The 10,617-nt window shown below is 34.9% G+C and overlaps 2 protein-coding genes across 3 annotated transcripts in view; both read right to left on the reverse strand.

The window, feature by feature from the left end:
- The window catches only part of LOC112091753, a 1,156-nt gene extending 475 nt beyond the window's left edge, over positions 1–681 (reverse strand). Inside the window, exons 1-2 of the mRNA XM_024166134.1 lie at positions 168–681; positions 9–69 (exon numbers count right to left, since the gene is read on the reverse strand). Of these exons, the coding sequence (XP_024021902.1) occupies positions 9–69; positions 168–327 (221 nt within the window). The 5' untranslated portion in view covers positions 328–681. The remainder of the gene's footprint in view (positions 1–8; positions 70–167) is intronic.
- Positions 682–5,690: 5,009 nt separating this feature from the next.
- Positions 5,691–10,390, reverse strand: LOC21408466 (phospholipase D alpha 1). 2 transcript variants are annotated; one of them, XM_024166160.1, is made up of 4 exons: positions 10,290–10,390; positions 9,717–9,816; positions 6,553–8,452; positions 5,691–6,386 (listed from the first exon to the last, which is right to left on the reverse strand). In XM_024166160.1, the coding sequence occupies exons 2-4, from the start codon at positions 9,807–9,809 to the stop codon at positions 5,953–5,955; spliced, it is 2,427 nt and encodes an 808-aa protein (XP_024021928.1). In that variant the 5' UTR covers positions 9,810–9,816; positions 10,290–10,390; the 3' UTR covers positions 5,691–5,952. The 2 variants fall into 2 exon arrangements, with proteins under 2 accessions (XP_024021928.1, XP_010097235.1); XM_010098933.2 differs by lacking the exon at positions 10,290–10,390 and adding an exon at positions 10,046–10,272.
- Between the last annotated feature and the right edge of the window lie 227 nt (positions 10,391–10,617).

The raw sequence follows: 10,617 nt of genomic DNA on the forward strand, positions 1-10,617 counted from the left end.
TGCTCGGCTCCTTCACATTCTCCGCGAATTGTACTTTCTTTTTCTTCTTCTCTCCTTTCTTTTTATCACCTAAAACACACCAAACAGAAGCGAGTAAAATCAATTTAGTTTTCACTATTGCCAAATTTTACATATATATATATATATATATATAGTCATGTATGTACCTGAAGACAAGCAAGAGCGTGGGGTTTTGTCGGCTGGCTCGCGGGAATCGTGATTCTCGGAGAAAGTCTTCTGCCTCGAGAAAGCAATGAACAGGACCGTAGTTGAAACCACCATGGCCGTGGCCAGAACCAAGCCCTGCGAACCCAACATACCAGACATGTTTTGGACTAAAAGAAATGAAGAATTCGGAGAATTTGATGATTGATTGTTCGTCTGTCTTACAATAGTTTGTACTCGGGAGCTTATTGTGTATATATATTATATGGTAATTTGAAAGCACTTGGAATTTACAATGGGAAAGCGAACATTGAATTGAAAAGGAAGGGGGTTATTGAATAACACGCGTGAGCATCTGGATTTCTCTTTTGCTTTGTGGAAATGGGAAATGGGAGAGAAAAAGAAAGAAAAGGGGTCGTAGAAGGTCGGCTGTAATTGGTATTTGGGTTTGGTTTGGCTTTTTCTTTGTGGTGCCCCTCTCAACGCAAAGTTGGAAGAAAGTGACCTCAAAATTTTTTTTTTTTCCCGAGATCAACAGTCAACTGTAATGTTGTTTGGTCTTCTAGAGAAAGAGGAACGGTCAAATCTGTAGTTTGGATAAGGTGTGGCGATAGTGAACAAGTACTGTTTTCCAAACCAATGATGTAGTGCCACGTCGGAGCATTTTTTTTTTGTTGGAGTGACTTCCAAGTTGTTGCTGGAAGTTTCCAATCATCTATGCATTTGAGAAAGAAAAATGTAGCATGTTTTTTAAGAAATATGAAAAATATGGGTGTTACTCATTTTGTCACTCTTTATGTCTATTAATTAACATTTATAATTTATTTATTATTTTGTATTTAAATAAAGTCTACGTGTCGAATAGTAAATGAGGAGAGTACAATAAAAGTGATAGAAAGTGACAAAAATAGTTATTATAACATTTCTCAAAAAACAATGTAATACCTAATAATTACTAAAATTCTAATTAAAAATTAGATTAAAAAGTGTGTGTATATATTTTATATATATATATATATATAATCCGAACAACAATACAATATATGTTTACATTTCATGAATTATTAAGTAAAGACAACAAACTTTTTTTTAAAGAAAATAGAGATAAAAATTAAAATCATAAAATCGAAATAGGTGCAACATATACACCACCAAATACTACATGCAATCCTGGGCACTTCAATAGAATTAGAATATTAACTGAAAATTTCTCAAAACTAAGCCTATACACATATAAACACATGCATGCATAAATAAATTTGAAATTAAAATGTAATAAACGTTCCATGCTAGAAAAACAATTGTAAGTCATAATATTTTATAGTCAAGACGGCACAAAATGGTAGATTGGTGGTCACTTTACATATAATATTTTTAGAGCTATAAGTCTGAATAGGATTAAACGGACCGGCCTAATGTTCGACACTGTTAGTTCAGTTCCAACTCAATATGTTTAAGTGCTCAGTTCGGATATGAGTTTCAAGCCCTAAATCTTATTCGGACTAGCCATCTTTTTAAAACTTTATTAAAAAATAATACCTTATAAATTTTGGGTCGGCCCACTCCAATTCTAGACTTGTAGGTTTTAGGATCGGGTTAGACGGATCCTTCTATTTTTAAGACTGATCTGATGAAAATAATGAATCAAACCAGCATATAATTTCCATTTAGGCAGGGATGTCCAAACTTTCACCTCTAAATCTTTTTCATCAACCACCAGCGATCATATGTCACTATAAGCTCCAAGAAAGGGGAGGATAAAAAGAACGATTATTAAAAGGAAAAAAAAAAAAAGAAAGCAATTTAAACTAGTAACGCTTTTATAACATATTTTAATAGCTAACTCATTATCAGCAAATGTAGAAGATTCGTAGATACAACTACCAAGGTGTTAAAAGGCTATTCTGTAAAACTCTTGGGTGAAAGTTAATCCTGTGACGCAAATATATAATGCAATTCCTCAATCCTTGATTAACGTATTAATTTCAAAAAGGAAATATGTCACCCTACAACTTTTTTTTTTTTTTTTGTCATTATTATACTGGTAATAATCTCGAAGTCCTTAATAATCTCAAATTAGTTTCTCATAATAATACAAAATGTTATCCAAGTACTCTCGAAGTCTTTTTCTAGTTAGTTTATTATTATTATTATTATTATTGTTGTTGTTGTTGTTGTTGTTGTTGTTGTTGTTGTTGTTGTTGTTGTTGTTGTTGTTGTTATTGTTGTTATTGTTATTATTATATGTTTTAAGATTGGGAAAGCAAAAATGATATGTAATGTATAAAATTATCTATAAAGTATAGAAAGGAAATTTTCTGACCCGCCAAAATTAATTTAGAACTATCAAAACACACAAGTATCAATATAATAATAGATCCTTTAAAAAGAAAAAACAAAAACAAAAACAAAGACAAACCACAGTGTTGCATGATTTCTCTTTCAAAGTATATGTGATATGGTTTATTATTGGCTAGTCTAATTTTAATCCATTTTCTACATCTTTAGTTATATTTAAAAATAAATAAATAAATAAATAAGTTTTTTTGTTTTTGTTTTTGTTTTTGTTTTTTTATTAAGGAAAAAGTCCTTAAACGCTATATGTATAATCTTTCTCCCTTATTTTTCTTTTATAGTAAAGAAAGGTATTTTCCGGTTAAATCTTTTGAAATATGATTGGCTGCAATCATAAGATTTATAACGTTAAAGAAGGTTCCACAAACAGCGAAGAAACACACACATCAAAATCACGAACGTGAACATCATGTGTGGAGGTTCCACTTGTACCGTTTATTACGGCGTCCACCTGGAGCCGCCACGTGTCAGTTCATTCCTGTTAAACACGGAAGTGAGTCGCATCTGATTTGACCCCGTGAAACGTGTCACATGTTGCGCACCTGTGAGATGCCACGTGTTACTTCGGGCGTACTCGTGTACAGCTGATGAGTGATGACAGACGATTTTCCAAAAACAAAAGGCCACAGCATTGGGACGATATGTCGTTTGTTTTCAAATCATTAACCATTGTGCGATAATAAAGACAGGCCACAGCAAGAACCATTTTAAAAGAAAAAAGAAAAAGAAATTATTCAAATTTTGCAACGGTGCAAAGTTATTATTATTACTATTTATTATTATTATTATTATTATTATTATTATTATTATTTTGCTGTTGTTGTTGTTGTTTTTGTGTTTCAATTTTATTTATGTCCTTTGTTGAGGTTATGTTGTTGTTGTTGTTTTTTTTGTTGTTGTTGTTGTTTTTGTGTTTCAATTTTATTTATGTCCTTTGTTGAGGTCGTCTAGAAGGATTTCGACCTTTTTTGTCGTCGTTTTATGATTGATATCGTTTGATATGATTAGTTGTCAAATTGTCGTTGTCTAAGTGATGTCGTTTTTTATTTCTTGTATTTTTCTGAGGACAAATAACAAATGGCTGATTGTTCAAGATACATTCGTTGTCGTTTTATATAACCTTTTTTTAGGCGTCACTATGTTGTGGTATTATTTAGAATTCTTGTTTGTGATTTCAATGTCTTCTATTGTCGTAGTTGTCGTTCAATCCAACGATGCCAATGCTGGTATGTTTGTCGTCTTTATGAGGGACGTCCACCTGTTATATTATTGTCGTTTTTTACCCTTGTCGTTTAGGTATTGTTGTGCTCTTTCCAGTTCACGTGGTTTTTTGAATTGGTATCGTTTCTTTGACAATGTCTGTTCAGTTTGGAATTGTTCTTGTTTTTGTTTTTTACATTTTTCAAGAAAAAAAATGAAAACAATTTCAAAATGGTGTTTGATACAATTAAAGATAAAAAAACAGAAATGAAAACGATTTTTTGTTTTAGTGTAAAATGAGAGAGAAATAAAAAACAACTTTTAGTCATTTTTCATTTTTTATTTTCGTTTTCTCCTCTCTCGAGCAAAGAGAAAGACATTAATGAGTTTTTTATACTGAAAATAATCTCTTGATAAAATTACCAAACGTATTTTTAAAAATAATTTATGTATAAGATTGAAAACGTTTTAATTTCTATTTTCATACAAAAAATAAAATTAGTTTAGAACGAGTTCTAAACGCACCACCCATCATTCCCTGGTTTGTGCTCTTTTTCAAGTCCTCGCCGCTTATCATTTTTTTTTATCGTCTATAGGTGATGTTTGTTGCTTGTATTATTTTCGTTGATCACATTTCTGGGTCATTTGGTTGTATTATTATCGTTGGTTATGTTTGTTGTCGTCTTCAAATTGCTGTCGCTGGACTAGATTGTTGTCGTTCCTCATATTGTTGATTTCAAGATGTTATGACTTGTGCGGTTATATTATTGTCGTTTATCTTGTTTGTTGTTAGTTTTCCCGTAGATGTCGTTTATGGGATAATGGTCTTTGAAACTTTGACATGTCAAATTTTCCGCCGCATATTCAGTATAAGTAATCACAAATATGTCGCTTCATTTCCGGGGAAAAAATAACATTTAAAATACGATTCAGCCGTGTTAGAACTAGTTTCAAGATTTGCCAGATATTTGTAAAAATAACTCTTTTGAAAAGTTTTATTAGTAAAATAATTTCTTAAAAATTTTTATTTACAAAATGACATCTTTTTATAAAGAATAAGTAAATGTCTTTCTTCATAAAAAATAGAATGTCATTTTATTAATTTCACTTTGTTGGATAGTCATTTTAGCATATTGCCTAAATTTTACTAGGTTAGATTTAAGTCAAACATCTATCACATTTACCACCCCGTTCCCTACGCGAGTTTGAATTGTGTAAACTCAAACCTTTAGGTCTTTTAAGTTTGAACTGTAGGTTTTCTGTGGTTCGAATTGGTACTTAACAGTGTAAGTCTAAACACAGAATAAAATTTGAACCAACATTTAGCTGCATTATTAGAACATAGGTTTTTTTAAAAAAAAAAATTGGGAGTGAAAATGATTGGTGAGAACCTTTGGGGTGAGTATTGAACAATAATTTGGGTTAGAATCTTAAGAACTTTGGGGGATAAAGTTTGGGTAGAACATTAAATTATGGGTTCAAATGAACTCTAAACCTAAATCCAAGTTCAAAATGTAATGCAACCAAACAAATGTTTAAATTGATTTTGGGTTCAAACCCACCTAAACTCTCCAACCAAACAGGTTATTATTAATCAACCTCATAGTCACAAGAAAAAACAGTTTATCAGAATCCATGAAGCACCTTATGATTAAGAATTTTTATTTAATTTACAATACTTGACCTGAAATACAAATTTTTGTGTTTGTAAGAAAAAACTGTGACAAAAAGATTAAATCTTGATTCAAACCTACAAAGCGAAAGAGGCCTGCAACTCATTTCCATCAAAAGATATTCAGAAAGATTGCCTTGCTTTTAATAGCGACCATAATACATAACCTACAAACCATAAGGTTTATTTAGCACGCATGATCAGTGAACGGCTTTTCTCTGTTGCCGATTACTATAAATTGAGAACGTAAAATTATGATCAGGGGAACAAAACAAACTTATTTGGACAGAACCAGAACTCGGTATAACAAGAAAATAAACATACATTTACCATACAAAAACAGATCTCATAATTCAAGCAAAGCCACTAGTTAGAAATACACCATAGCAAATACCACAATAAACCTGCTATGAACATCCTGACATAATTAACAAAACACTTCCACAAGATTACGATGATCGATAAATTATTATTGTTATTATCTTGTCACATCATATCGATAAAGAGGCTATTATTATTTAAATAGAACTAAAGTAGAAAACACTGACCACACAAACTCACTAAGTAGTAAGGATTGGAGGGAGGTAATCAGATTTGGTTCCAAGAACACGAGCCTTGGTGTCTGGGAAGAACTCGAATCCTGGCAGCTCAGTGATGTCTCCTTCACTGGCAACGCCAATAGGATAGCGAAGCAAATGGCCTGGAAGATCATGTTCAAGTGTCTCATTTGAGTAGAGATCCCAGTACTTGTCAGCAATCCGGTTCACCTTCTGCACACACTCCTTGCTTTCCGGCTCCAGGAATGATTCATCAAGCATGCCAAGGTGCTCATACCAAAGGGCCAATCGGAAACCGTGGACCTGACCACGAGCTGATTCGCGGGTGGATAAATGGCACGGTTGGTAGGCTCCCATGGCAATCTCGGTGTCCCTGGCACCTTCCATTGACCTTTGGTTGATGTTGGCAGATCCAATGATTATGTATTCATCATCAACTGCAAAAGAAAAGTGAAACAAGTGACTTGATGAAATATTTGCAATAAGAATGTAAAATAGTTGATGGGACTAGAATTTGGAGGTGTTGGGCCCTAAAGCATGTATCCAAAAACTTAAAAGAGGTTAAAATAGAGTACTATTGGAGATGGTACTATTATCACTTACCAATCATCATCTTAGTGTGGACATATATCATGAAGCGCCGTGCTGCCTGGGCTCTAATATAATCTGTATCCTCATCGGGTTTTTCAGAAGGTTCATATTCTCCTGGCTTCTTTACCTCCCGATTTCCAAGGCAGAAAAATGTCAAGTAGTTCCTAGGATCCTCCACAATACCCCTAGCCTTTAGTGCCTGAATAATATCTTTGTACATCATCTCCATTGTCCTCCTCTGCCAGTCTAATATTGCCTGAACAGATCCACTCTCTGGGATCCCCTCTGGCCACATTGGGACAACAATGTAGACGGTAAACCTCTCACCTGCTTCAATCTTGCTGGTAATCTTCAGGGACAGCTCCTTCGGAATTAGATGCGAAGCGTTAATATCCTCTGGCTTAATGCCATCAGCACTCCATGCATAAGAGCTTCCAAGGAAGTACTGGTTTTCAATATAGATGAAGTTCTTTGCACGTCGAATGGCATTGATGTAAGCATCCTGAATGCTTCGATCAATGATGTTATCCTTCCCACTCACAAGCCCAGATTTGGTTGCGTCTTCGGGTGTGTCAGGGAAACCAAAAGCTGCACCACCATCAATAGATCTGAACAACTGAACATTCCAAGACTCGTGGTCCTCAGGATACATGACAGGGGATGGAGGAATGATGACATCATCAAGCTCTCTGAGGGGAACGAGTATATCCTTACCACCTTGCTTTCTCCACCTCTGCTCAAAGTTAAACAGGACATCCCAAGCAATGGGACCTTCTAGCTTAGAGTGGATGTCGTGCCACGGCTCTCTCGGGCCACCTTTATTGATGGCTGCCCCGGGAAAGTTTGGCTGGTGGAAATCATCGTGGTGGGCACTATCCAGTGTCCTGAAAAGTGAGTGGAAGGCAGTATCATATCTCCCATCACATAGGTCAATACCCCCAACGAAACTTACTATTCTCCTTTTATCTGATCCTGAACCAGGTAATTCACTGTCAACAACAACAATCTTCTGGTGGTGAGTGAACATGGTTGATATTTGCACGTTCTGAATAAAACTTCCAGCATCATCGGGATTGCGAGGGCACAAAACACAATGTACATCACTGTTTCTGAAGAAGTTTTCAGTATCTTCATCATGCGTGGCCATTAGTCCATCCTTCTTCAACAAATCCACAGACGTTCTGTCATCCCAAACAAGCATAAGAACTTTAACACCTTCACTTGCCTTCTTATTAAGCAGATCTCCCAGCTTAATGTCTCCACCAGGCTTTGGCCTCCTAGAGTCTCTTACCAGAGAAATTTCGGTGTAAACAGACCAGCCAGTAATGTAGATCAAGTGTTTAGCATTAGAGATTGCATCAAAGATATCCTCCCAACATCTGTGGGCCTCATAGTTCTTGCCAGAGGCAAGGGGGATTGGAGGAATGAAATTATCTGGGACATGAGCATCTTGATACAGGGAGACCTTGCATCCTTGTCTCTGGGAGAAAAACGTATATGGAACTCCAGGAAATTTAAGACTTCTAATACCAAGTCCCCAATTGCGGTCCTTCGTAACATCGAAGAATTGGAGCTTCACATGAATCTTAGAATTTCCGTGGATAGGATTTTTGTCTTCATCCAATATTTCAACCCATCTGTCCACTTCTTCCCCATCCAAGATGTCCGCAACAGGTACGTATGCTCTTCCAATTAATGTTGCTCCAATAGGATTGTCATCTTTGACAGTGAATACGACATTTGAAGCCAAATGAGCACAGTAAATGTGAAAAGACTCAAACCACCTAGGGTTGGAGTGTTCCTTTTCTATAATTCTGGTTCTTCCAACCCTAGCCTTTTCCAGGTCAATAGTGGCATAGAGTTTGGTAACTCCATCGCCCAAACCGACAGTCTCTTGGATGTTATCCACAAGCTACAAGATTAGAAAGAATAAATGATATGTTAAAGATTCTAATCCAACAAGACCCAGAACTACGAACCTCCAAAACCAGCAAACATCTTGAATCTGTACTGCTTTTGTCAAGCACAGATTTCAAATTTTCATGAGCTGAAACAGGCATGAAATAGATCAAAAAAAAATCTTGTTGTTTCTTATGAGTATAAGGAAATATAGCTAATGTAAAAGCTAAAAAGATCTACAATAGGTCAATATTTTGAGGTTTTCAGTCTCATTTATGTAGGTAAAGTACTTATAACCATGGGAAAGAACCCCTCAATCTAAACAACTTTTTGCTAGGGAAACAAACATATAAGCTTTCAAAAATATAATTACAAGTAATATTTCGAAATTATGCTATTACTGGCTAGAACTAACAAGAGATGCTGAGAAATAGGAAAAGCATATATTAACCATACTATATATCATCAAGATGGCAAGAAACTTTTATATTTCGCTCAAACAGTATATTTGCATCACTTCAAACATGACATGCTTGTGAGTCCATAATAGTAAACTTCCATTTCATAAGATGGTAGTAGAAACACTATTTCCCAGTAGAATAAGTCCAAATAACATAAGACAGCAACAAACGTACCAGGGGTAAGAGAAAAGGAGACAATTTGTTAAACTTTCTTAAGCAGTTGTGAGAGATTCATGGATTTATGCTAAGATCAGGAAATATGGCAGGATATCATCGAAACCTAGTTAAAATACTACAATCTTTCCTGTAAACAACATAATCTTCTATTTTGTTTTTAATTTTACTATTAAGGCTTTGGGAACAAAAAATCTGTCCCTAGTTAGAACTAAGAAAATGAATTGTCCATATCCCAGTTTCTCAATGTCTTAATGAACAACAAATGTGATTTCAGTTTCCCAACGACCCTTATACTAATACATCCTATACAACAGAACCCAGTTCATGAAGATCACAAATTTGACCAGAAATCACTTTCTACGAATCCAAATGGACCCGAGTTTATTTTTTTTTTAGAAAAAAAGTTTTTTCACGGTGCTTTAAGTTCTTCCGCGAGAGTCCTAATAACAGATCCAATTTTCCAAAAAACTTTTCTAGATCAGCAATACTCAGTTCTTGATCAGTGTTCGCACCCACCCAAAAAAAAGAGTCAAAATGTACGGAACAGAAAAGCAAAAAAAGCTCAAAATTACGAAAACCAGCTAGGATCACTAAAGAAAATCAATCAAAGAGATAAAGTGTGAATCTGATGGAATATACCTTGCTGAAGAAATTGCCACCTCCTTTACCACGCAACTTATCGACCTCATAGATCGTGGCGTGAAGCGACCCATGTAGCAAAATATGCGCCATTTTTCACCTGTAACAAAAAATCAAAACCAAAATGATAAATAAATACCCAATTCTCCTAATCGGATTCCGAGACAGAAAAAGCAAACCAACGACGAGATGAGAGAGAAAGGGATCAGATCGCACACTGGAGAGAAAAACCCAGAAACCAGAAGTTCAAATGAAACACCACAGAAACAGAAACAGAGAAATAAAAAGATATGTGGAAGAAAGTTTATTTATGATCTTGTTTTTCTCACTTTTTAGATTTGGGTTTGAGAGATCTGAGAGAATATAAACAGGAGGATAATAAAGATCTGATCCGGTCTTTGTTCTCTTCTCTGTGCGTATGTGTCTCTAGATATTATATAAAAATATAAATATATACTATTATATGTATATAAGTATATATTATTCAACTCGAGAACGTCGTCTTATAGATAGTCATACAGAGAATGTGAAAATATGAAAATGAGAGAAAAGAGGAAGAAGATCCGAAGTTACAGGTATTAAAAGCTCTTCTGCCTCTCTCTGTGTGTCTGTTCCGCGGGGAAAGCGCATCTATGACGAATGCTACCTCCACTCTCACCAATTGTATAGCTACCAAATCCACCTCCATCACTTAATCCCCCAATAAAATATCAATTAGCACTCTTACATTTGACTTTCCCCCTTTTTTTTTTTTTGAGATAGATTTTTTCTTTTTATTAACATATACGATTTTCACGTCCCACATTAGAAATATTCTATAATTTTGAGGTTATTTTCAGTTAATTTTAGATCTCAATCGGCTCCTTCAGTCCAATTCAAACTTTTACAGTCCTAGATCTTA

This window comes from Morus notabilis, unplaced genomic scaffold, assembly GCF_000414095.1.
Source record: "Morus notabilis unplaced genomic scaffold, ASM41409v2 Scaffold843, whole genome shotgun sequence".
Lineage (NCBI taxonomy): Eukaryota > Viridiplantae > Streptophyta > Magnoliopsida > Rosales > Moraceae > Morus > Morus notabilis.

What these genes read in the sequence shown, in the direction of transcription:
- LOC21408466 (XM_024166160.1), bottom strand. Translation starts at nt 9,809, where the DNA reads ATGGCGCATATTTTGCTACATGGGTCGCTTCACGCCACGATCTATGAG. An exon ending in GTGGCAATTTCTTCAGCAAG is followed by an intron (nt 8,453 to 9,716) that starts GTATATTCCATC and finishes CTAATCTTGTAG; the next exon opens with CTTGTGGATAACATCCAAGA. An exon ending in CCACACTAAGATGATGATTG is followed by an intron (nt 6,387 to 6,552) that starts GTAAGTGATAAT and finishes TTTCTTTTGCAG; the next exon opens with TTGATGATGAATACATAATC.